The following is a 27763-nucleotide window of genomic DNA, read 5'->3' on the forward strand; positions in this document are numbered from 1 at the left end:
AAAATGTACAGTGTTCCCCCACGAATTCGCGGTTCACAAATCGAGGACACGGTCATTTGCGGTCTGCTCTGACCGCCTCTTCCTGTAGTAAAGTCGAGCTACACCAATCCGGAGCCACATGTCAAAGCAGCTCCTGATTGGTGTAGCCCGACTTTACTACAGGAAGAGGCGATCGGAGCAGACCGCAAGTGATATCCTTCACCCGCCGGCACTCCAGCTGCCCTCTCCTGTTTCTCCAGCTACCCTCTCCTGTCTCCCCTGCCTAACATTTGCGGTTTTTCTTATAGAAACATGATGGCAGATAAAGGTCTCATGCGCATGTATGCCACATAGTTATTTAAATGTTTCTATTGTATCTCCCCTCTTGCCTTGCCTCCAAAGTATACATATTGAGATTTTTAAGTCTGTCCCCATACGCATTAAGACGAAGACAACCAGCCATTTTAATAGCCTTCCCCTGGACTGACACCATCCTGTTTATATCTATTTGAAGATGTGGTTTCCAAAATTGAAAGGGGTCCTTTTACTAAGGCGCGCTAGCCGATTTAGTGTGTGCTAAACGCTAACACGTTCATTATATTCTATGGCCACGTTAACGTTTAGCGCGCGCTAAATCGGCTAGCGCGCCTTAGTAAAAGAGGGGGCCGGTGCCCTCAATACTGATGTTGATGGACCAGACTTTTGTGTGCCAGAAAGACTCATGCAGGGCAATATTCTGCATTTGAGGACAAAGAGAACAATTATAGGACTTGTGAAAAGATCTCAGACATGTTAGGCACATATCATGTAGGTTAGTCACAGATATGATCTTAACATACTTGGACATCTCAGGAAAAATAGTTGCAGTGAAATCAAACAGCATAATTGTTGAAAAGATTGATTTTTTTTTTAAATGTCCCATCTGGGAGCTCATGCCTAAAATGTCTGCAAGCTACAAAAAATATTGAAGGTGGCCACAAAACAAGAAAACAAACAGGAGAGGAAAAAGGATTAAAGAAAAAAAAGGAAGTCCAACACTTCTCACACAAAAAACTGAGTGCTGGAAGGCAAATATCTCTCTGAGGAAAATACTCACTGCCGCAATTGAAGATATGTTTTCACAACTCTGCAGAGAAAATTAAACTGCAGGTTCCACGTAACTTGGACAGGCAGGAAGATACTCATGCTTATGGACTGGGGGCCTGCAAAAGGCTTCTAGAAGTTACAGAATGCTGGGCAGTGTTCGCACTAGGGCTCCATCAGTGAGGTCACCCGCAATAGAGATACTATTCCCTGCTTGTCTTCAGAGAAAGTCCTTTATTTGTCCAATTTATAAGTGGCCTTTCCCAATCATGTGTAAATGAGGAAAGGCCACTTATAAATAGGACAAATAAACATATAGTGAATCAATGAATGCTCTATCACAGTATTTCCATCTACCGTATTTTACAGTACAATAATGGATACAGAAAGAATCCAATTCAAACTTGCATCAAAAAGTAAAGCAAAATAGATCAAAATGCTTTCTTATTGCATGCATTTGATATGAGTTGTTCTCATGTCACTGAGACAGAAAGGGAACAGTTACCGTAGTTTCTGAATAGTAAAATTATCTGATACTGTAAGCTGTTTTCATGGTAAAAAGCACTGCTTCTCAACTCTCTTCTAGAAGCACACCAGCCAGTTGGGTTTTTAGGGTTACCACAATGAATATGCATGAGATAAATTTGTACAGGAGTCTCCACCACATATAAATCTATCTCATGTATAATCACTGTGGTAATCCTGAAAACCTAACAAGGTAGGGCTGCCTTCTGGAGAGATCTGAGTAACACTGGTATACAGAAGATCTGTATAATATACATTTCTGAGGTTTTAACTTACTGCATACAAGAGAAATGTGGGTTCACATTTTCCTCTGTAGTTTTCCAAGGAATCAACACTGTCTGCTTCAGCCTAAATTAAAGCCATTTATTAAAAATTAGTTACATGACATACAAGAGGCAGATATCAGCTGAAATATGGTAAAATGTCAAAACTTGTGCAGCAATGTGGGAAAAGTATAGGCTGGAAAAGTATACTCTGTGGAGTACACACAGTTTCCAAATGCTTCTTTTGGCACAAACTTCCAAAATGTATATTACTTCCCAACACTGTATATATATATATATATATAGATATATATATATAGATATATATATTACTGGTAATATACTGTATTACTTTTAAAAGTAATACGTAAATGTAATCATTACTTTTGTGCAAATGTAATGAAATAACTAATATATTACATTTTTTAGTAATGAGTAATATACTGGCCAATATTGAAAACTATTTAACCAGCTAGGAATGGTTCCTGGCCTGTTAAATAGAATGTTAATGCCTAACCACAGATATTCATCTGGGGATAACCAGTTATCTCCTGCTGAATATCCACAGTTAGGGGGCTAGCAGCTAACCAGCTATAGCACACGGCATAGCTAATTAAGTATGGTTAGCAGTTAAGCACAGTTACTTACCGTAACAGGTGTTATCCAGGGACAGCAGGCAGATATTCTTGACTGATGGGTGACGGCACCGACGGAGCCCCGGTACGGACAATTTTAGAGTGATTGCACTCTAAGAACTTTAGAAAGTTCTAGCTAGGCCGCACCGCGCGTGCGCGAGTGCCTTCCCGCCCGACGGAGGCGCGCGGTCCCCAGTTAGAATAAGCCAGCTAAGAAGCCAACCCGGGGAGGTGGGAGGGACGCAAGAATATCTGCCTGCTGTCCCTGGATAACACCTGTTACGGTAAGTAACTGTGCTTTATCCCAGGACAAGCAGGCAGCATATTCTTGACTGATGGGTGACCTCCAAGCTAACAAAAAGAGGGATGGAGGGAAGGTTGGCCATTAGGAAAATAAATTTTGTAAAACAGATTGGCTGAAGTGTCCATCCCGTCTGGAGAATGCATCCAGACAATAGTGAGATGTAAAAGTATGAACTGAGGACCAAGTAGCAGCCTTGCAGATTTCCTCAATGGAAGTGGAACGGAGGAAAGCTACAGACGCTGCCATAGCTCTAATCTTGTGGCCCGTGACAGAACCTTCCAGTGTCAGGCCCGACTGAGCATAACAGAATGAAACGCAAGCAGCAAGCCAATTGGACAGGGTGTGTTTAGATACAGGATGACCCAACTTGTTAGGATCAAAGGACAAAAATAGTTGAGGAGATGATCTGTGAGGTTTGGTGCGTTCAAGATAGTAAGCCAGAGCACGTTTACAATCCAAGGTATGCAAAGCCTGTTCACCTGGATTAGAATGAGGCTTTGGGAAAAAAACAGGTAGGACGATGGATTGGTTAAGATGAAACTCAGACACAACCTTAGGAAGGAATTTTGGATGTGTACGGAGGACGACCTTATCATGGTGAAAAACAGTGAAAGGTGGATCAGCCACCAGTGCATGGAGCTCACTGACCCTCCTGGCAGAAGTGAGAGCTATAAGAAAGACCACTTTCCAAGTTAGAAATTTAAAATGCGCTGTGGCCAAAGGCTCGAAAGGAGGTTTCATTAATGCAGAAAGAACCACATTAAGATCCCATACAACAGGAGGGGCCCTGAGAGGTGGCTTCACATTGAAAAGGCCCTTCATGAACCTAGAAACCAAGGGATGAGCTGAGAGGGGTTTTCCATGAATCGGCTCATGAAAAGCTGCAATAGCACTAAGGTGGACTCTTATCGAAGAGGATTTAAGACCAGAGTCAGATAAGGACAGAAGATAGTCTAACACCAGTCCTACTGCTATAGACATGGGATTATGGTGATGTAAGAGGCACCAGGAAGAAAACCGAGACCACTTTTGTTGGTCACATTGAAGAGTAGCCGGTTTTCTGGAGGCATCAATAATAGAACGGACAGGCTGAGAAAGGAGAGAGTGAGCCGAAGTCAGCCCGAGAGATACCAAGCTGTCAGGTGCAGAGACTGTAAGCTGGGATGAAGTAGAGTTTGCTGACGCTGTGTAAGTAGTGAAGGAAACAGTGGAAGAGGTATGGGTTCCCTGGAACTGAGTTGAAGTAGAAGGGAGAACCAATGCTGTCTGGGCCACCGTGGAGCGATGAGAATCATGGTGGCTTGTTCCCTCTTGAGTTTGAATAATGTGCGCAGCATGAGCGGAAGAGGAGGAAATGCATAAAGGAAGAGATTGGTCCAATCCAGGAGAAATGCTTCGGGTACCAGACGGTGAGGAGAGTAAAGTCTGGAGCAAAACAGGGGCAGTTGATGGTTGTGGGGAGCTGCAAAAAGATCCACTTGAGGTGTGCCCCATTGAGAGAAAATGGACTGGAGGGTCAAGGGATCAAGAGTCCATTCGTGAGGTTGAAGAATTCTGCTGAGATTGTCTGCTAAGCAATTCTGTTCTCCTTGGATGTAGACCGCCTTCAGGACTAAGTGACGAGCAGTCGCCCAGGTCCAAATCCTTTGAGCTTCCTGACACAAGAGACGGGATCCCGTCCCTCCCTGTTTGTTGATGTAGTACATTGCAACTTGGTTGTCTGTGCAAATGAGTAGTACCTGAGGAAAAAGAAGATGTTGAAAAGCCTTGAGGGCGTAAAACATCGCTCGGAGTTCCAGGAAATTGATGTGGTGTTTCTTTTCCTGGGTAGTCCAAAACCCCTGAGTTTGGAACTCGTTCAAGTGAGCTCCCCATGCATAGGGGGAGGAATCCATGGTGATGACCAGTTGATGAGGAGGTAGATGGAACAGCAGACCTCTGGATAGATTTGAAGATGTCAACCACCAAAGAAGCGACTGCTGAAGAGACGAGGTCACAGATATGAGTTGTGAACAAGGATCCGTCGCTTGGGACCACTGGTTCGCTAAGGTCTATTGAGGAGTACGTAGGTGGAGACGTGCGAAGGGGGTGACATGCACTGTGGAGGCCATGTGCCCCAAGAGCACCATCATGTGATTTGCAGAGATGGACGTTTGCTGCAACACCCGTTGACAGAGATGAAGAATGTTGTGAAGGCGATTTGTTGGAAGAAATGCCCTCATCTGAAGTGTGTCCAGAATGGCTCCAATGAATTGAAGTCGCTGAGTTGGAATTAGATGCGACTTGGGTAGATTGATTTCGAACCCTAACAGTTGAAGGAAGAGAATAGTCTGATTGGTGGCAAGTTGAACGGCCTGAGGAGAATAAGCCTTGATCAGCCAGTCGTCCAGATAAGGGAAGACTTGAAAATTGTGAGAGCGGAGATAAGCCGCGACCACAATCAGACATTTGGTGAATACCCTGGGAGAGGAGGCTAGACCGAAGGGTAACACCTTGTACTGGTAATGATGCTGGTTGACGAGGAAGCGTAGATATTGCCTGGACGTTAGATGGATAGGAATGTGAGTTTACGCCTCCTTGAGATCGAGAGAGCATAGCCAGTCGCCCTGAGAGAGAAGAGGATATAGGGTTGCAAGAGATAACATTTTGAACTTCTCCTTGACCAGACACTTGTTGAGATCTCTGAGATCTAATATTGGTCTGAGGTCTCCGGTCTTTTTGGGTAATAGAAAGTACCGGGAGTAAAATCCCTGGCCTCGCTGGTCTAGAGGAACTGGTTCGATGGCATTGAGAAGAAGGAGGGAGTGAACCTCCTGAGCCAGTAGGAGGGACTGAGAGTGGGTGGAAGCAGACTCTTTTGGTAGGCCTAATGGTGGAGGAATCTGGAAGTTTAGGGAGTAGCCGTGGGCTATGATTGAAAGAACCCACTGGTCGGAGGTGATTACTTCCCAGCGAGAGAGAAAATTTCGAAGTCGACCTCCTATGGGCTGAGGAAGAGAACAGGAGGGAGGAAGACTGGCAATGCCCTGGAGAAAGGAGTCAAAAGGGCTGTGTCGGCTTAGGTTGAGGAGCAGGTTTAACGTTAGGCTGTTGCTGCTGATAAGAATGTTGGTGCTGTTGGCGTTGCCTCCGAGGTTGGGGAGGATGAGGCTGAGCCGGCCGAGCCGAAAATCTCCTCTGATACGAAGATTGTTGTCTAAATGGACGAGGAGGAGGAGGTTTCTTCTTGTTTTTTAACAAGGTGTCCCACCTAGTTTCATGGGCAGATAGCTTTTGGGTGGTGGTATCCATGGATTCCCCAAACAGCTCATCCCCTAGGCAGGGTGCATTGGCAAGTCGGTCCTGGTGGTTCACATCCAGGTCTGAGACTCGGAGCCATGACAACCTTCTCATTGCCACAGACATAGCAGTGGCCCGTGATGTCAGTTCAAAAGTATCATAAATTGAACGGACCATAAACTTTCTGAGTTGCAAAAGGCTAGAGGTGCATTGCTGAAAAGCAGGAAGTTTACGGTCCGGAATATACTTCTGAAAAGAGGTCACCTGTTGGATGAGATGTTTGAGGTAAAAAGAGAAGTGAAACGCGTAGTTACCTGAACGGTTGGCCAACATCGCATTTTGGTAAAGGCGTTTCCCAAATTTATCCATGGCCTTGCCCTCTCTGCCAGGAAGGACAGAGGCGTAAACACTAGCTCCTGTAGATTTCTTCAGGGTCGACTCCACCAGCAGAGACTCATGGGAAAGTTGGTGTTTGTCAAACCCTGGAATAGGAATCACTTTATAAAGAGATTCTAGTTTTCTCGGGGCTCCTGGTATTGTCAAAGGAGTTTCCAAATTTTTATAGAAAGTTTCCCTCAAGATGTCATGGAGGGGCAACTTTAAAAACACTTTAGGAGGTTGGTCAAAATCCAAAGCATCGAGAAATGCTTTGGATTTTTTAGAGTCAGACTCTAGAGGAATAGAAAGAGTGTCTGACATCTCCTTTAAGAATTTGGTGAAGGAGGAGTGCTCTGGTTTAGTAGCAGGATCCTGCACCGATGGATCATCCTCATCAGACGAATAATCTTCCTCGGTACCGAGGGGATCATCAGAGTCGTCCCACAAGTCAGGGTCCCGTATTGATTGAAGATGGCCCTGAGAGAGTGGAGTGGTTGTCTCGGTATGTTTGGTCTTGCATACCGATTTCCACGAACGGTTCGATACGGTACCTGGTGATTGCACAGCGGTACGGGTTTCAGAGACCGGTACCGGATCAGAAGCTGACGGAACAGTGCGTCGATGAGACTTTGGTTCTGCTGATAGAATAGGCATGGCTAAAGATTTTTGCGGTGCCGATAATGCCGATGCCGATAATAGAGGCTGATCGACAATCGGCACCGAAGTCTCAGTAGGTACCGACACTGGAAGGCTCGGAGTCAATAGAGCCGGGAGCAATTGTTGCAGTTGCTACTTAAGTTGGGCCTGAAGGATAGAGGCAATACGCTCATCCAACGTATTTTTCTTGCTCGGTACCTGCGGTGCAGCTCGACGCTCGGGTGAAGTCGATGCCGATGATGAGGCAGTAACTTCAATGGGAGCGGAGCGCTTACGGGGCCGGCGCGCAGTCTGCAGGACTTGGTTCACTGCTTGCTCGACTGGCGGCCCGAGGACAGTAGGGGAAGGCTTCTTAGCCGGCTTACCTACTGGTTGTGACACCGGAGATGTAGTTTGCGGTGCCGAAACTATCGGTGTCGATTTGGAGGAAGTTGCCGACGTCGATACCGGAGGAACTTCCATAGCGGTACCGAACAGGATCCGCAGTTGTATTTGCCGGTTTTTCAAAGTTCTCTTTTGAATAGAACTACAGCGGGTGCAGGTTTCAGCCCTGTGGTCCGGACCCAGACACTGTAGGCACCACTTGTGCGGGTCGGAAAGAGATATAGGGCGCGCACACCGCTGGCACTTTTTAAAACCCGGTGACGGGGGCATGAATGGAAAAACGGCTGTAGCATAATCGAAGCCCGAGGCTTCGATGGTGCCAACAGGCCCCGCTGGGGCCGATCGCAAAAAAACGAAAATAAAGTGTTTTGTTTTTTTTTTTTTTAACACGAACAAAATAAAATAAGGAAAAGAAAAATTCTCGAAGAGAATAAACGCGCGAGCGGGAAGGCGAAAAACTGTGAAAAAAATTTCCAACAGCCGTTGGAAACACGCGTCTTCTTAGCTCCGCGGAAACTAAGAAACTGGGGACCGCGTGCCTCCGTCGGGCGGGAAGGCACTCACGCACGCGCGGTGCGGCCTAGCTAGAACTTTCTAAAGTTCTTAGAGTGCAATCACTCTAAAATTGTCCGTACCGGGGCTCCGTCGGTGCCGTCACCCATCAGTCAAGAATATGCTGCCTGCTTGTCCTGGGATAAAAATAGGCTACATAAATAGCAGGCCTATCTTTAAACAAAACGTTTCTCATCTTTTTATTCAGAATTTTTGATTACAGCACAGATCAAAATATCACAGAAATTAAAAAATGTTAATAACATTGAAGAAAGCACAGTTACTTACCGTAACAGGTGTTATCCAGGGACAGCAGGCAGATATTCTTGACTGATGGGTGACGGCACCGACGGAGCCCCGGTAAGGACATTTTTAGAGTGATTGCACTCTAAGAACTTGGAAAGTTCTAGCAGCCGCACCGCGCACGCGCGAGTGCCTTCCTGCCCGACGGAGGCGCGTGGTCCCCAGTTAGGATAAGCCAGCTAAGAAGCCAACCCGGGGAGGTGGGTGGGACGCAAGAATATCTGCCTGCTGTCCCTGGATAACACCTGTTACGGTAAGTAACTGTGCTTTATCCCAGGACAAGCAGGCAGCATATTCTTGACTGATGGGTGACCTCCAAGCTAACAAAAAGAGGGATGGAGGGAAGGTTGGCCATTAGGAAAACAAATTTTGCAAAACAGATTGGCCGAAGTGTCCATCCCGTCTGGAAAAAGCATCCAGACAATAATGAGATGTAAAAGTATGAACTGAGGACCAAGTAGCAGCCTTGCAGATTTCCTCAATAGGAGTTGAACGGAGGAAAGCTACAGATGCTGCCATAGCTCTAAATCTATGGGCCGTGACAGAACCTTCCAGTGTCAGTCCGGACTGAGCATAACAGAATGAAATGCACGCTGCAAGCCAATTGGACAACGTACGTTTAGAAACGGGGCGTCCCAATCTATTCGGATCAAAGGACAGAAAGAGTTGAGGAGTTGATCTGTGGGGCTTAGTACGGTCTAAATAGAAAGCTAAAGCCCGTTTACAGTCCAAAGTATGTAAAGCCTGTTCTCCAGAGTGAGAATGAGGTTTCAGAAAGAATTCAGGCAGAACAATCGATTGGTTGAGATGAAATTCAGAGACAACCTTAGGGAGAAACTTTGGATGTGTACGTAGAACCACCTTGTCCTGATGAAAGACTGTAAAAGGTGGATCCGCAACTAGTGCATGCAGCTCACTGACCCTCCTGACAGAGGTAAGAGCAATAAGGAAGACTACTTTCCAAGTGAGAAACTTGAAAGGAGTTGTAGCCAAAGGTTCAAATGGAGGCTTCATTAAGGCGGAAAGAACCATATTGAGATCCCAAACCACAGGAGGGGACTTAAGAGGTGGTTTCACATTGAAAACCTCCCGCATGAATCTGGAAACCAAAGGATGAGCTGAGAGAAGTTTCCCATGAACTGGCTCATGAAAAGCAGAAATAGCACTGAGGTGGACTCTGATGGACGTAGACTTGAGACCAGAGTCAGACAAAGAAAGAAGATAATCCAACAAGGTCTCCACTGCAAGGGAAGTGGGATCATGATGATGAAGAAGACACCAAGAAGAAAACCGTGTCCACTTCTGATGGTAACATTGCAGAGTGGCCGGTTTCCTGGAAGCATCCAGAATAGAACTAACGGGCTGAGACAGAAGAGGATCAGTTGAAGTCAGCCCGAGAGATACCAAGCTTACAGGTACAGAGACTGGAGGTTGGGATGCAGAAGGGTCTCCTGATGCTGTGTAAGCAGAGAAGGAAACAGCGGAAGAAGAATAGGCTCCCTGGAGCAATGAGAATCATGGTGGCTTGTTCCCTCTTGAGCTTGAACAAGGTTCGTAACATGAGAGGCAGAGGAGGGAAAGCATACAGGAACAGATTGGACCAATCCAGAAGAAATGCATCCGCTGTCAGACGGTGAGGAGAGTAGAGTCTGGAGCAGAAGTGGGGCAGCTGATGATTGTGAGGAGCTGCAAAGAGGTCTATCTGAAGAGTGCCCCATTGAGCGAAAATGGACTGGAGAGTCAACGGATCGAGAGTCCATTCGTGGGGCTGGAGAATTCTGCTGAGATTGTCCACTAAGGAATTCTGCTCTCCCTGAATGTAGACAGCCTTCAGGAATAATTGGTGATCTGTCGCCCAAGACCAAATCTTTTGGGCTTCTTGACACAAAAGGCGAGAGCCTGTCCCACCCTGTTTGTTGATGTAGTACATTGCCACTTGATTGTCTGTGCAAAGTAGCAGAACTTGAGGAAAGAGAAGATGTTGGAAAGCCTTGAGGGCATAAAACATTGCCAGGAGTTCCAGAAAATTGATGTGATGTTTCTTCTCCTGAGCCGTCCAAAGGCCTGAGTTTGAAACTCGTTCAAGTGAGCTCCCCAGGCATAAGGGGAGGCATCTGTGGTGATTATTAGCTGATGAGGAGGTAGATGGAACAGAAGACCTCTGGAGAGATTTGAAGATATCAACCACCATTGTAGAGATTGACGAAGAGATGATGTCACAAATATGTGCCGTGAGCAAGGATCCGACGCTTGGGACCACTGGGTAGCTAGAGTCCATTGAGGAGTGCGCAGGTGAAGACGTGCGAAGGGGGTGACATGAACTGTCGAGGCCATGTGACCCAAGAGTATCATCATTTGCTTGGCAGAGATGGAGCGTTGTGGAAGCACCTGCTGGCATAGAGATTGAAGAGTCTGAAGACGGTTGGACGGCAGGAATGCTCTCATGAGGACTGTGTCCAGGACCGCTCCTATGAACTGAAGTCTCTGAGTAGGGATGAGATGTGATTTGGGTAGATTGATCTCGAACCCCAGAAGTTGTAGAAAAAGGATGGTCTGGTTGGTGGCAAGGAGCACTGCCTGAGAGGAAGTGGCTTTGATTAACCAGTCGTCCAGGTAAGGGAAGACCTGAAGATGATGAGAGCGTAGAAAAGCAGCCACCACAATTAGACATTTGGTGAACACTCTGGGAGAGGAGGCAAGGCTGAAGGGTAACACCTTGTACTGGTAATGACAGTGGTTAATCATGAAGCGGAGGTACTGTCTGGAGGTCAGATTGACCGGTATGTGAGTGTATGCCTCTTTGAGATCGAGGGAGCATAGCCAGTCGCCTTGATTGAGAAGAGGGTAAAGAGTGGCCAGAGAAAGCATTCTGAATTTTTCTTTGACCAAGCATTTGTTGAGATCGTGAAGATCTAAAATGGGTCTGAGATCTCCTGTTTTTTGGGGGACCAGAAAGTAACGGGAGTAGAATCCCTGCCCCTTCTGATCTAGAGGAACTTCCTCTATAGCGTTCAGAAGAAGGAGGGATTGAACTTCTTGGAGAAGAAGGGAGGACTGAGGAGTGTTCAAAGCAGACTCTCTTGGCAGACTTTGGGTAGGAAGAGTCTGAAAGTTAAGAGAGTAGCCGTGGCGGATGATGTTGAGGACCCACTGGTCCGAGGTGATGATCTCCCAACGGCTGATGAACAGAGAAAGACGTCCTCCTATGGGTTGAGGAAGATGGGCAGATGGTAAAACACTGGCTATGCCCTGGAGAATGAAGTCAAAAGGGTTGTGTGGACTTCTGTGGTGGAGGAGGTTTCACCTGCTGCTGCTGTTGCGTCCGAGGGGGTTGCCTTTGTTGTTGACGCTGACGCCTAGGCTGCTGAGGAGCTTGTGGTAAGGGTCTAGCCACATAACGTCGCTGATAAGCCGATTGCTGACGAAAAGGACGGACAGGTGGAGTCTTCTTTTTGGTTTTAAGAAGAGTGTCCCATCGAGTCTCATGTGCAGATAACTTTGTGTGGTGGAGTCCATGGAATCACCAAAAAGTTCATCCCCTAGGCATGGAGCATTAGCCAGGCGATCTTGATGGTTGACATCAAGCTCCGATACCCTGAGCCAGGCTAGACGACGCATGGCAACAGACATGGCCGTGGCTCTAGAGGTAAGTTCGAAGGTGTCATAGATAGAACGGACCATGAACTTTCGAAGCTGGAGAAGAGAGGAAGAACATTGGCGAAAAGCAGATCTCTTGCGGTTAGGGAGGTATTTCTCAAAAGAAGCCATATTCTGAATGAGATGCTTCAGATAAAACGAGAAATGAAAAGCATAATTCCCTGACCGGTTAGCCAACATAGCATTTTGGTATAACCGCTTACCAAATTTGTCCATGGCTTTCCCTTTTCTGCCAGGAGGGACTGAGGCATACACACTAGCTCCCGCAGACTTCTTAAGAGTAGATTCCACCAACAGAGGCTCGTGTGGAAGCTGTGGTTTATCAAAGCCAGGTATGGGGATGACTTTGTATAAGGAGTCCAATTTACGAGGAGCTCCTGGGATAGTCAAAGGAGTCTCCAGATTTTTATAAAAGGTTTCCCTCAGAATATCATGGAAGGGTAATTTGAGAAATTCCCGTGGGGGCTGGTCAAAGTCCAGTGCATCAAGGAACGCTTTGGATTTCTTAGACTCAGCCTCCAAGGGAATAGAAAGAGACTCACACATCTCTTTCAAGAAAGAGGTGAAAGAGGCAGTATCTGGTTTAGAGGATGGATCTTGAACAGAAGGATCCTCTTCACCAGATGAACATTCACCTTCAGAGAGAAGAGGCTCTTCGGAGTCACCCCACAGATCAGGATCCCTAATTTGGAAACTGCGATCCCGAGACTCTGGTGTCGAGGGTTCCAGGTGTCGGGTTTTATGTACCGACTTACCTGACCTCAAAGAAGCGGTACCGGGAGAAGTTAAAGGCTGTATCGGTGCCGAAGTTTGAACAGCCTGATGCAGCGCTCTCGGTTCCGGTGCCAGAACGGCATGGAGACCGAGGAAGCTGAATGGACCGGTACCGATAGAGTGGAAGTGGACAATAGAGGCTGCCCCACTGTCGGTACCGGTGGCTCAGACCGGACCGGGACTGGAAGGTTCGGTGCCAAGTGAACAGGAAGGAGCTACTGCAACTGCTCTTTAAGCTGCACCTGAAGGACGGCTGCAATTCGCTCGTCCAGCGAAGGCACCGGTACCGCTTTCTTTTTCTGCGGTACCTGTGGTGCCGCTCGACGCCCAGAGGATGAGGAGCCCGAGGACGAGGGACTCACCTCTATGGGGGCGGAGCGTTTTCGCAGGCGCCTCGTGGTCGGCAGGACTGGACTCGCTGCCACAGAGACCGGAGGGCGCTCCAGCGGGGAAGGCTTCTTAGCCGGCTTATCTAATTGGTGCGACGCTGGTGCGGTGTTGCGCGGCGTCGAAGAAGTGGGTGCCGATTGCGAAGGAGCCGATGCCGGTGTCGATGCCGCAGAGTCAGCCATGTCGGCACCGAAAAGTAATCTCTGTTGAATTTGATGGTTTTTCAACGTTCTCTTTTTTAATGTGGCACAACGGGTGCAGGTGGAAGCCCTATGATCCGGCCCCAGGCACTGTAAACACCAGTTGTGCGGGTCGGTCAGAGAAATGGGCCGTGCACACCGTTGGCACTTCTTGAACCCTGGCTGAGGGGGCATGAAAGTAAAGACGGCCTCTGCCAAATTGAAGGCTGAGGCCTTGATGATGGCAACAGGCCCCGCCGGGGCGAACCCGAGAGAAAAAAATAAAGGGTTTTTTTTTAAAGAAAAAACAATGAAATAATAATAAAATAAGGAAGATTTACTTCCTCACAAGAATTTCGCGAGCGGGAAGGCAAAAAAAGGTCTTTTCAACGGCCGTTGAAAAGAACGCGTCTTCTTAGCTCCGCGGAAACTAAGAAACTGGGGACCGCGCGCCTCCGTCGGGCGGGAAGGCACACGCGCGTGCGCGGTGCGGCTGCTAGAACTTTCCAAGTTCTTAGAGTGCAATCTCTCTAAAAATGTCCGTACCGGGGCTCCATCGGTGCCGTCACCCATCAGTCAAGAATATGCTTGTCCTGGGATAACCTCACAGACGTATAATATGATGCAAAAAGAGAGCAAAACAAAAATACACTTTTAGTGAGTGAGACCTGGGGTGTCAGATGTGACCAGTTTAAGCAAGAGCGCTTCCACGGTCTGTCAGTTCTTCATACATCCCCAATCATCGGCAGAGGGGAGTATTGAATTGCATGGAACACTGGAATATATGATACGTTCCTTTATTACCTATTATGGATTGAAGACACAGCCTTTTTAAAGATAAGTTCTTTAAAACTTTTCATAGTAACACTGATAATTATGATAAAGAAAAAATTATTTTAAAAAAATTTTTCTATAAAAAGCATTATATTATGATGATTGGGGATGTATGAAGAACTGACAGACTGTGGAAGCGCTCTTGCTTAAACTGGTCACATCTGACACCCCAGGTCTCACTCACTAAAAGTGTATTTTTGTTTTGTCCTGGGATAAAACATATACCCCCCTTTTACAAAGCTGCCACTGCAGTAACTGTCCCACAGCCCACAGGGATTTATGAGGCTTCTGGGCTTTTGCCGTGCGGCTTTGTAAAAGAGGGGGATAAATAATAGTAGCAAATATATTAACAGTTTAGAAAACAAGCTCATATCACTGGGAAAAATTACAAACAGACTTTATAGTTCTGATAAGCAATATTATAAGTCATTGAAGTAGCTGTCCAGAAGAAACCAAGTTATCCTACATTGAGTGAAATTCTCTAAGTGGATTGTACAAAGATGGTTCCACCATTCTAGCAAGTCCAGCATGCTTTGTGAAGATTAAAAAAAAAAAAGAGAACTGTGTAATAGTTGCTGACATTTAAGGACACCTAGGTTTTGCCAGTGAATGACATCTGGAGGAGTATTTAAGGATTGTTATCATTCAAGCTCTAGAAGTTTACAAGAATTGTCATCAGATAATTATAAAGTTTTATATATTTTCAAAGCTGTTTTCAAGGTTGCTAGTAGAATTTTACACCAGGCTGAGAAATTTGAAGAAGTAGGATATAGTCAGCATTGTTTGCAGTTTTAGAAATGAATATAGTAATGTATATTCAGATTGTGGCAATTTATAATATTACTAAAGGTACCAAAAGATATAAGAGATCCATTCTGTATGAGATGAGAGATAGACCAGATACCTGCTTTTTCTATAATTTCCAGTTTATGAGTCGAAGATGGCTGCCGACAGACTAAACTGAGCGTCACTCGTCAGTGAGCTCACTACTTACTTTTGAATCGCCGCTCAATTTTCCCCAAGATGCCCAAACGGAGAGGTCGGAGCACAGCTGGGGCCTCGCGGAACTCCGGTGTGCCCGGAATGGGCAACATAGACAAGCTAATCTGCCACATGCAAAGTTCCCTGCAGTCGGAGGTTGTCCCGCCAGAGACGCCCCGAACGGGCGGAACGGAGGCGATCTCTTTGGGACTTGAAACTACTCTAAGCTCCGACACGAGGGCTCTGCCCCCACACCCTCAGGTTACCAGCTCCCCGCGGACGGGGGAACTCTCCAAAGAGGGAATTAGTCCAGCTCTGGAGGCCAGTAATAACCAAGAAGGGAACATGGAATCAGACTCTCTACAATTTCAAGAGAGTCTGAATAGAGGAGCTGAGGAGTTAACATTGGAGAGGGATGGACAGACCCAGGAAAGTGCTCTACAGGGTGAACCTTCAGCAGAAGAGTTTGCAGTTCCTTTTGATCTTCAAAGACCTCGTGAGGTAACACTAGAAGCTATCTGGGACCTGGTTGCTAATATTCTGAAATTAATAAAACCTCAATTCACTCAAATAGAGGAGAAAATAAAAGTTCATGATAAGGATATTCAGGACTTGAAATTAGAAATAATAGAGTTTAAAAAAAGAGATTACCTGCATTACCCAGAGTCATCTAAGACCAAAGAGATTCATGAAACTTTAATTAAAGATAACACTAATCTTAGGAGGAAGCTTGAGTTTTTGGAAAACTTTTCCCGTAGTAATAACCTAAGATTGGTGAATTTTCCTAAGGTCCTAATACTCCTCGGGAGATGCTAAAAAGATATATGTTGGAAATTTTAGGATTGTCTGAGGAAATGATACCACCATTTACACAAGTCTATTATCTTCCTAATAATCAACGGAAACAACAAGAGGTTGTCCAGGAAAATTTGGATGTGACTATCTTATTGGAATCCTCGAATAGTGAAAAGGCAGTTCCTGCAACTTTATTATTAAGTGGCTTTGGCCTCTGATAAAAACTGGTTATTGAGACTTTTCTTTAAAAATAAACAGAAACAATTTCTGGGAATGCAGGTACAAATATATCCAGATCTAGCCAGAGATACCCAGAGACTTCGTAAAGAATTGTTATTATTAAAACCAGGGATGTTAGCCTTAGGGGCAACTTTTTATTTACATCACCCATGCAAATGTATAGTGTATTATTCTCTACAGAAATATGTTTTCTTTGGACCTGTCCAGCTGACGGCCTTTTTGTCATTGTCACGCCTGGAAAAAGAAAAAGATAAGATCTAGCCCTAGATAAGAAGTTTTTTGGGGGGAATTTTGAGTTCAGTTTAGATCAGTTGTAGCATTCCTTTAGATATGTTTTTTGTTATCAATCCGCTCTTGTTCCATCTTGATTCTGGAAACGTAGTGGACTTGAGTTTAAAATTTAAGTAACTTATTTTCCTCTTTGACTTAATTTGGATAAATGTGGTTATGTACTACTGACTTTATATTCTTGATTTAAATATGATGAAATTGGATATGTATCTTTATCTTAAGTTTTACTTTCTGTACAAGTTTATACTTGATAAATAATTATAAAATGATAAATTAATAATTAAAAAAAAAATTTCCAGTTTATGTAAGATTTATTTTACTTGAAGGAAGACTTGAACCATAATGATAATTATATTGGCTATTTCTCCTTTCGTTTTATTTTTTATTTTTACTATTTTTTTGATAATTTGGACAATGGATTTTACGTTAAATGATTTAGGAGGACATGAATATTTATTCATAGATGATAACTAGTTGATAAGGAATAAGGGTCCCTTTTATAAAGTTGTGGTAGCGATTCGCATGCAGCTAATTCAACACAGCCCATGCAATTCCTATGGGCTCCATTGCATTTGCCAAGCCAGGACTCACTACTGCAGCTTTGTAAAAGGGGCCCTAAGTTTAGACTTTTTCAAATATGACCCATCTAGGGGGATTCTGTGATGTTGATGAACATAAGAACATAAGAAGTTGCCTCCACTGGATCAGACCAGAGGTCCATCGCGCCCAGCGGTCCGCTCCCGCGGTGGCCCATAAGGCCCATGACCTGTGAAGTGGTTTCTGACTATTCCCATAATCTACCTCTACTTCCATCTGTACCCCTCAGTCCCCTTATCCTTCAGGAACCTGTCTAAACCCTCCTTGAACCCCTGTAGCATGCTCTGGCCTATCACAACCTCCGGGAGCGCGTTCCATGTGTCCACCACCCTCTGAGTAAAAAAGAACTTCCTAGCATTTGTTCTAAACCTGTCCTTTTTCAATTTCTCCGAGTGCCCCCTTGTACTTGTGGCTCCCCACAGTCTGAAGAACTGTCCCTGTCTACCTTCTCTATGCCCTTCAGGATTTTGAAGGTTTCGATCATGTCTCCTCTAAGTCTCTGCTTTTCCAGGGAGAATAGCCCCAGCATTTCCAACCTGTCAGCGTATGAGAAGTTTTCCATACCTTTTATCAGTTTTGTCGCTCTTCTCTGGACTCCCTCCAGTACTGCCATGTCCTTTTTGAGATACGGCGACCAGTACTGGACACAGTACTCCAGATGTGGGCGCACCATTGCCCGATACAGCGGCAAGATGACTTCCTTCGTCCTGGTAGTGATACCCTTTTTAATAATGCCCAACATTCTGTTCGCTTTCTTTGAGGCTGTCGCACACTGTGCTGATGCTTTCAATGTTGTGTGCACCATCACCCCCAGGTCTCTTTCAAGGTTGCTCACCTCTAGCAATGATCCCCCCATTTTATAGTTGAACATCGGGTTCTTTTTCCCTACATGCATGACCTTGCATTTCTCAATGTTAAAGCTCATTTGCCATTTTCTTGCCCACTCTTCCAATCTCGTTAGGTCCCTTTGCAGGTCTTCATAGTCTTCTGTGGTTCTAACCCTGCTGCAAAGTTTGGTGTCGTCCGCAAATTTAATAACCTCACAGTTCGTCCCCGTCTCCAAGTTGTTAATAAATATATTGAACAGGAGCGGTCCCAGCAACGAACACTGTGGAATTCTGCTCGTGACCCATTGCCATTCTGAGTAATGGCCCTTCACTCCAACCCTCTGTTTCCTGCCTGCCAGCCAGTGTTTGATCCATCAGTGGACATCCCCTTGCACCCCGTGGTTCCACAGCTTCTTAAGCAGCTGTTCGTGGGGTACAATCTCTTCATCCTCTTCTTTTTCTTCCCAACAGGCAAACCCTACATCAACCCCTCAACTCATTCTGAAGAACAGATTCCAGGTTCTTCAGGAAGAAGCTGCCGACAAAGTACAGGAACAGGCCCAGCACGAAGAACTTGAAGAACAAGAGCAGGCCCAACACGCAACCCCATCTGCTGACCGACTTCCCCCCCAACGGAAGAAGCGCAGAGTTATAGTCATTGGGGACTCCATGCTGAGGGGCACCGAAGGACCAATCTGCAGACCGGATGCACAATCAAGAGAGGTTTGCTGTCTGCCTGGTGCCAAAATACAGGACATCACCACCAGCCTAGGGAAATTACTTACACCTCATGACCATTTTCCTATGCTTCTTATCCATATAGGCACGAATGACACTGCCAGGAACACCCTAGAAACCATCGCCAGAGACTTCGGAGCCTTGGGTGAGAGGCTGAAGCAGACAAGTGCGCAGGTAGTCTTCTCATCAATCCTACCAGTTAGAGGCAAGGGAAGAGCCAGAGATGAATGCATCCTGAGAACGAACGAATGGCTACGAGGATGGTGTCGAGATATGAACTTCGGATTCCTGGATCACAGAGAGGCGCTGCAAGGACTACAGGGACCAGACGGACTCCATTTGACCAGCAGAGGTAAGAACATCTTCGGACACCGACTAGCCCGCCTACTTCGCAGGGCTTTAAACTAGGTAAGTTGGGGGAGGGGGCCTACTCATATACTGGGGTGGAAAGGAACTATCCTGATGGGACGAGTCGACACTCAGATTCCGAGGTAAGGATCCAATATGCAAACAGTTCTCTTGGAGCCACACAGACTCAGTCAGGGATAGCCTTACAGGGACTCAGCAAACACAAAGTGTGGAGGGCCATGTATGTTAATGCACACAGTTTAGGCAATAAAATTCTAGAACTAGAAACTGAAATAAGGGATGCCAACCTGGACGTGGTGGCAATATCCGAGACTTGGTTCACTGATGCACATGGGTGGGATATGGCTATACCGGGGTACAATCTACTTCGTCAGGACAGAGAGGGCAGGTTAGGTGGAGGGGTAGCACTATACATTAAAGAAGACATCAAAACTACCAGGATCACTGATGTCAAGTATACCGGGGAGTCCCTCTGGGTTAATCTGGCACGAGGTAGTAAAAAATGCCTGTATCTTGGTGTGGTATACAGACCTCCAAGACAACCGGAAAACATGGACGCAGAATTAATTGAAGACATAGAGAATATAACTCTACGGGGTGACACTGTGCTGCTAGGGGACTTCAACATGCCTGATGCAGACTGGAAGACATTTTCAGCAGCAACCAGCAGCAGCAGGAGGCTTCTGAACTCCATAAAAGGAGTACATCTCAAACAGATGGTAACGGAGCCCACTAGGGCCCAGACGATCCTAGACCTGGTACTCACAAACGGGGAAAGCATCTCAGAGGTCTCGGTAGGAGATACGCTAGCCTCCAGCGACCATAACATGGTATGGTTCAACATTGGGAAAGGATCCCCTAAATCAATTACAAAAACAAAGGTGCTCAAATTTCGGGGCGCCGACTTCGCACGTATGGGAGATCACGTTCATCAGACGCTACAGGACCAAGCAGAGACCGGCAATGTGGAAACTATGTGGTCGTACCTGAAATCATCCATACATGAAGCAACTAATCGCTACATAAAATCAGTAGATAAACGGCAAAGAAACAACAAACCCCAATGGTTTACTGAAGAGATCTCACTCCTCATTAAGGAGAAGAAAAAAGCATTTCTTTCCTACAAACGCACCCAGAGAAGAGAAACTAAAGTAGAATATAAGACCAGATCTGCAGCGGTCAAAACAGCAGTTAGGGAGGCCAAACGTCGAGTGGAAGAAACTCTGGCAAAAAACATTAAAAAAGGGGACAAATCCTTCTTTAGGTATATCAGCGATAGGAAAAGGAACACAGACGGTATAGTACGCCTTAGACAACCGGACGGAAACTACGCGGTGGCGGATTCAGAAAAAGCAGAACTACTAAATGAATATTTCTGCTCAGTCTTCACCTGCGAAGCACCGGGACACGGACCACAGTTGATGATAATACAAGACGTGGATGACCCGTTTCAGAATTTTGAGTTCACTCCTGGGGACGTCTACAACGAACTGGCAAGGCTAAAGGTAAACAAGGCCATGGGACCGGACAATTTACACCCAAGAGTGCTCAGAGAATTGAGAGATGTCCTGGCAGAACCGTTGGCGGTGCTCTTCAATCTCTCACTAAGTACGGGGAAAGTTCCGTTGGACTGGAAAACAGCCAACGTCGTTCCTCTACATAAAAAGGGTTGCAAGGCTGAGGCTGCGAACTATAGACCGGTAAGCCTCACCTCAATAGTGTGCAAACTCATGGAAACACTAATTAAGTACAAATTAGATACGATCCTGAACGAGGGTAATCTCCGGGATCCCAGCCAACATGGATTCACCAAGGGTAGGTCATGCCAATCCAATCTAATAAGCTTCTTTGACTGGGTAACAAGAAGACTAGACTCAGGAGAGTCCTTGGACGTCGTGTACCTGGACTTCAGCAAAGCGTTTGACAGTGTCCCACACCGCAGGCTGCTGAACAAGATGAAATCTATGGGATTAGGAGAGACTCTAACTGCATGGGTTAAAGATTGGCTTAGTGGCAGACTTCAGAGGGTGGTGGTCAACGGTACCCTTTCTAAAATGTCGAAGGTGACCAGCGGAGTGCCACAGGGTTCGGTCCTGGGCCCACTCCTCTTCAACATATTCATTAGGGATCTGACTCAAGGGCTCCGAGGTAAGGTAACCTTATTCGCTGATGACGCCAAACTATGCAATGTAGTAAACGGCTGTAATCTTCAGGATGCTATGGAGCAAGACCTGCGTACTTTAGAAAATTGGTCCTTGATCTGGCAGCTGGGCTTCAACGCCAAGAAATGTAAGGTCATGCATCTCGGCAACGGAAATCCTTGCAGAACTTACACCCTGAATGGAGAAACTTTAGCCAGGACTACGGCAGAACGAGACTTAGGAGTAATCATCAGTGCTGACATGAAAGCAGCCACTCAAGTGGAGAAGGCTTCATCTAAAGCACGGCAAATGATAGGTTGTATCAAGAGAAGCTTCATCAACAGGAAACCTGAAGTCATGATGCCACTGTACAGAGCCATGGTGAGACCGCATCTGGAATACTGTGTTCAATTCTGGAGGCCACATTACCGTAAGGATGTGCTCAGAGTTGAATCGGTTCAGCGGATGGCCACCAGGATGGTCTCGGGGCTAAAGGGTCTCCCGTACGAAGAAAGACTGAGCAAATTGCAGCTCTACACTCTCGAGGAGCGTAGGGAGAGGGGAGACATGATTGAGACGTTTAAGTACATCACGGGACGGGTAGAGGTGGAAGATGATATCTTTCTTCTCAGGGGACCCTCGACCACAAGAGGACATCCGCTCAAGCTCAGGGGAGGGAAGTTTCGTGGAGACACCAGGAAATACTTCTTCACGGAGAGAGTGATTGAGCATTGGAACGAGCTTCCAGTGCAGGTGGTCGAGGCACGCAGCATCTCAGACTTCAAGAATAAATGGGATACCTATGTGGGATCCCTACGAGGTCATGCCAAGGGATAGGGTCACTAGGACTGAATGAGCGGGTCAGTAGAGTGACAGTATAATTACAATTATTCTTTAGGGGGTCAGTAGACTTAAGAGGGTGGGTAAATAGTGTGGGCAGACTTGATGGGCTATGGCCCTTATCTGCCGTCATCTTTCTATGTTTCTATGTTTCTACCTTGTCGAAGGCTTTTTGGAAGTCAAGGTAAATGATGTCTATGGATTCCCCTTTATCCATCTGGCTGTTTATTCCGTCAAAGAAGAACAGCAAGTTCGTGAGGCACGATCTTCCCTTGCAGAAGCCGTGCTGGCTTGCCTTCAGCTGCCCATTGTTTTCTATGTGATCGCAGATGGTGTCCTTAATCAGTGCTTCCATCATCTTTCCTGGAACCGAGGTCAAGCTCACCAGCATGTAGTTTCCCGGGTCACCCCTTGATCCCTTCTTGAAGATGGGCGTGACATTTGCTATTTTCCAGTCCTCTGGGATCTCCCCGGTTTTTAAGGATAGGTTACATATTTGGCAAAGTGTTTCCGCTATTTCGTTTCTCAGTTCTTTTAGTACCCTTGGGTGGATGCCGTCCGGACCTGGTGATTTGTCGCTCTTCAGTCTGTCTATCTGTCGGAGGGCATCCTCCCGGCTTACCTCTAGTTGGACCAGCTTCTCATCCTGGTCTCCATTTATGATCTCCTCGGGTTCTGGAATATTGGATGTGTCCTCCCTTGTGAAGACTGACGAGAAGAACTTGTTTAACCTGTCGGCTATCTCTTTTTCCTCCTTTACCACTCCCTTCCTGTCTCCATCATCCAAGGGTCCCACTTCCTCCCTGGCCGGTTGCCTCCCCTTCACATACTTGAAGAATGGTTTGAGGTTTCCTGCTTTCTCTGCCAGTCTCTCCTCATATTCTCTTTTTGCTTTCTTTACCACTCAGTGACATTCCTTTTGGTACCTTTTGTGCTCATTCTGGTTGTCCTTGGTTTGGTCCTTTTTCCATTTTCTGAACGATGTTTTCTTGTCACTTATCGCCTTTTTCACTGCATTTGTTATCCACTCCAGGTTTTTTTGTTCGACTCTTTTTGCACCCTTTCCTAAACCTGGTGACATACAGGTTCTGTGCTTCGTGCACCGTGCCCTTGAGTAGGGACCAGGCTTTTTCTATGGTCTCCATCTTCCTTGAGTTGCTGCTGAGTTTCTTTCCCACCATTTTCCTCATGGTCTCGTAGTTCCCTTTTCTGAAATTGAGTGCTGTCGTTGTGGTTCTTTTCACCTTTGGTGTTTCTATTTCTAGCTTGCACTGGATCATGTTGCTAGTACTACCACCTCCTTTGCAGGTCCCCCTAGCCTGTTGAGGATTATGTCAAGAGTTGCATCTCCTCATTTTGATTCCGTGACCAGCTGTTCAATGAAGCAGTCCCTTATAGCCTCCAGGAATTTTGTTTCCCTCGTGCAGTTTGAGTGTCCAATACTCCAGTCTATTCCAGGGTAGTTGAAATCCCCCATCACCACCACACTTCCGCTTTTGCATACCTGCCTTAATTCAGCCTCCAGGTCCTAGTCATTTGCCTCCGGTTGTCCTGGTGGGCAATAGTACAGTCCCAATTTTATGTCTGTTCCATTTCCTCCTGGTAGCTTAACCCTTAGTGATTCCAAGTTGTCTGCCCCTACTGCTGTTTCCATCCTGGTTGAAGGAATGGAGTCCTTTATATATAGCGCTATTCCTCCACCCTTCCTGTATGTCCTGTCTCTCCTATAAAGTTTGTACCCTGGTATGACCACATCCCATTTGTTGTCCTCGGACCACCATGTTTCTGTGACTCCAATTATGTCTATGTCCTCCTTTCTGGCTATGAATTCTAGCTCTCCCATTTTGGCTCTTAAGCTCCTAGCATTTGTGTATAGGCAATTTAAGTCCCAGTTGCTTACCTTCTTTGTTGGTTTTCCTCGTGGTTTGGTGTTCCTGCCTACCCCCTCATGGGCTGCCAGTCCCCGAGCCTCGCTTCGTTCATCCTCCTCCTGTGGTGTGTCTTTTTCATCCTCATCTCCCTCCTGTTGTGTGTCTATCTCGTCCTCAGCCTGTTTCCCCATTTTTGGATGTCCCTCTGGCTCTGGCTGTTTCCTCCATTTCCTGCTCTTTGGTTTCATTAGTTCCCTGGGCCCCTGTATTGCGTCCTTGTTTTTTTTTTTCAAAAAACGTCCACTCAGTCTCGATCCCTCTTTTGCCTTTTCCCGGTTCAGTATCCTTGTTTGATACTCTAGTCCGATGTGTCGATGTCAGATCGACTATCGACTTTCCCCTTCTCCTCAGTTTAAAGCCATTTCTATGCCGTTCTGGACGTTGTGTGCAAGCTTCCTCGTCCCATCCGTGCTCAGGTGCAGTCCGTCCCTCCTGTAGAGCTTGTTCTTCCCCAGGAGAACCAAACCATATTTTAGCCTTGAATGTCTGGAAGGCTAAATTATATGATTTAAAATTAGGGAAGTTGATGCCGCCTTTATTTTTTTAAAGTTTTATGTTGTTGAGAGCTATTTGTGAAACATTTTTGCATATAAACTATTTATGACACTGTCTAGTTTCTTATAAAAACTAAAAGGGAAATAAGGGAATCATACTAAGAATATAGCTTATCTTAGTAGCCAATACCATTTTTATAGTTTTATTCTGCTTCACCAGCTAAGGCAGTGGTCTCAAACTCAAACCCTTTGCAGGGCCACATTTTGAATTTGTAAGTACTTGGAGGGCCTCAGAAAAAAATAGTTAATGTCTTAATAAAGAAATAACAATTTTGCATGAGGTAAAACTCTTTATAGTTTATAAATCTTTCTTTTTGGCTAAGTCTTAATAATAATATTGTCATTTATAGCTAAAGAGATATATGATCAAGAAACTGTTATTTTACTTTTGTGATTATGATAAACATACCGAGAGCCTCAAAATAGTACCTGGCGGGCCGGATGTGGTCCCCAGGCCGCGAGTTTGAGACCACTGAGCTAAGGTATGTCATTAGGTGCCATTGACTCATGTTCGAGCTCTAGCAAAAAAATCAGTTTTGTGCTAGTCCGATAACGTCAGCGTCATTCCCATGGTTGTTTTCTTGTCCAGCCATCTGATTGCAGGTTGCCCTCTTCGCCTGGTTCCTTCGATCTTCCCAAATATGATGTCCTTCTCCAATGATTTTTCTCTTCTAACAGAGTGACCAAAATAATACAGTCATAACATCATCATTTTGGCTTTGAATGGCATCGCTGATTTGATCTCTTCCAGAATCAATTTGAGCTAAGGTATAGTGGTGACCATTTATCTAGCTTATCATTTACCATTTTGTTAATGTAATCCATTTGATTGGGGGCATTGCTAAGCCAGGTGCCCAGTATTTTATTTATTATTGTGATTTATTAACTGCCTTTTTCACAAAGAGATTCACCCAAAGCAGTTTATATTACAGTACACTAAATAGTAGAGAATGACACGGGGAAAAAATCTGTCCCCGTCACTGCCCCATCCCCGGCCCACTGTCCCCTTCACCGCCATTCCCTTCACCGCCCCGAAACCGGAAGTTGCGTCACGTTGGAGGGGGGAAGAGAAGGGAAGCCGGCATGCACACGTTAGAGCCCCGGAGGGAAGCTTACAACTTACTACTTTTACTTGACTTGGGCCTTTTTCGCTGTCGGGTCCTGCCTTCGTGGAAACAGAAAGTAGGCAGGACCCGGCAACGAGGAAGGCAAAAGCAAGTAAAAGCATGCTGGCAAAAAAAAAAAAAGGCAGACATCAAACAAAATTTTCGGAGGAGAGTCAGCCCGGGAAGGAGCATTGGCGGCAGCAGAAGGATTCACCGGGCGGTCATCTAAATTAGCTAAAAGGCCCTGGGTAGAACACTGCATATTGCTCATAGAGGTTAAAAAAGATATTCTCTCTCTACTTTCTTATCTTTCCCCACTTAGCATGTCCTCCTCAGTCCTCTTCCCGGAAGAATAATATCAAGCTGTTTGTTGTCTTTTTGTTGTATTAGCCTGTACACTAGAGAATGGCACAGGGAAAAAAAAATTTATCACCGTTCCCGCCCGGTCCCCGCGAATTCAGTCCCCATTCCTGCCCCATCCCCGCGAGTTCAGTCCCCGTCCCTGCCCCGCAAACTGTCAGAAACCGAAGACGAGGTAGGAGACAACCGCACACCAGGAGGAATAGTGAGAGCACAGGAAGACATCCCCCCACCCGAAGAACAGGAAACAATTTCAAGAGTATCATTGGAGGAAGAAGACTGGCCCTACTCCAAGGACGTGGACCTACGCCCCCCAAGGAACTCCCGAATAAAGAAGATGGGGATCATCGTAGGCGACTCCATTATACGACATGTGGACAGCCACACCGCAGGAGGAAGAGAGGACAGAGTCGTCACCTGTCTGCCTGGAGCAAGAGTGAAGGATGTGACCAACAGGATCACCAGGATCATAGATGGCGCAGGGGGAGAGGACACCGCTGTGCTTATCCACGTGGGAACAAATGATGTGAGCGGGCGGAAGTATGACAGGGAAGAGCTGAAGGGCCAGCTCCGCTCACTCAGAAGACAACTGAAGATCAGGGAGGTGAAGGTGGCCTTCTCTGAGATCCTCCCAGTACCAAGAGCGGATGGAAAGAGACAAGGGGAATTGCAAGTAATCAACGCCTGGATGAGACGATGGTGCGAAGAAGAAGGCTTCGACTTCGTGCGCAACTGGACGGCGTTCTGGGGAAAAAGCAAGTACTACAGAAGGGACGGACTACACCTCAACAAGGAAGGAGCACGAGTTTTGGCAGGCAACATGAAGAAGGCAATCAAGAAGGCTTTAAACTGAAAGATAGGGGAAAGCCGACAGTCGACCACCGGTCGATGGCACGGATAGCAGGATGCCCCGACGAAGAAGCCAAGGACTACTACTCCTACACAAGAGAAGACAACCTCACAGCCAATAAGGGAGAAAAAGCAGGAAGGGACAACTCAGACACAGGAGAGGACGACCACACAGCAAACAAGGGTGATAACACAGGAGCAGTAAAGGATACCGTAATTGAAACTATAGGGACGGCCAAAAGTAGAAGGTCCAAAAAGGTAACACGAAGGGAACTTAGATGTATGTATACGAATGCTAGAAGTCTAGGTAACAAAATGGGGGAACTAGAGACAATAGCGAGACATGACATATTGGATATCATTGGCATAACAGAAACATGGTGGAATGAAGAAAACAAATGGGACACAGTACTACAGGGATACAAACTGTATAGAAGAGATCGAGTAGGGCAGAAAGGTGGAGGTATTGCTCTATATGTTAAGGAGGGAATAGATTCTGTTGAAATGGTTACAACAGAAATGAAAGAGAAGCTTGAGTCACTCTGGATCAAAATTCCTGGTCAATATGGCGCAGATACGAAAATTGGCCTTTACTATCGTCCCCCAGGACAGGCGGAGGAAACTGACTCAGAAATGATGGAGGAAATCAAACAAGAATGCAAGACGGGCAATGTAATTATATTGGGAGACTTCAATTTCCCAGGGATAGACTGGAAACTAGCAACCTCCAACTGCGGCAAGGAGGCCAAGTTCCTGGAGGTGCTAGGGGATTGCTTCCTGGAACAAATGGTAAAAGAGCCGACAAGAGGCAACGCCACCTTGGACTTGGTCCTAAATGGCCTCACGGGACCGATAACAGAAGTGGAAGTCGTGGTTCCACTGGGAACGAGTGATCACAATGTAATCAACTTTAAACTTGACATCGGGAAAGGGAAACATGCCAAAACCTTAACCACCACCTTAAACTT

The 27763-nt window shown here is 46.1% G+C and overlaps 1 protein-coding gene across 1 annotated transcript in view; it reads right to left on the bottom strand.

The window, feature by feature from the left end:
- NME9 (NME/NM23 family member 9) overlaps positions 1–27763 on the bottom strand; it is a 206151-nt gene that overhangs the window by 137455 nt on the left and 40933 nt on the right. Inside the window, exon 5 of the mRNA XM_033945325.1 lies at positions 1864–1935. Within this exon, the coding sequence (XP_033801216.1) occupies positions 1864–1935 (72 nt within the window). The remainder of the gene's footprint in view (positions 1–1863; positions 1936–27763) is intronic.

The sequence above is a fragment of the Geotrypetes seraphini genome, chromosome 5, assembly GCF_902459505.1.
Source record: "Geotrypetes seraphini chromosome 5, aGeoSer1.1, whole genome shotgun sequence".
Classification (NCBI taxonomy): Eukaryota; Metazoa; Chordata; class Amphibia; order Gymnophiona; family Dermophiidae; genus Geotrypetes; species Geotrypetes seraphini.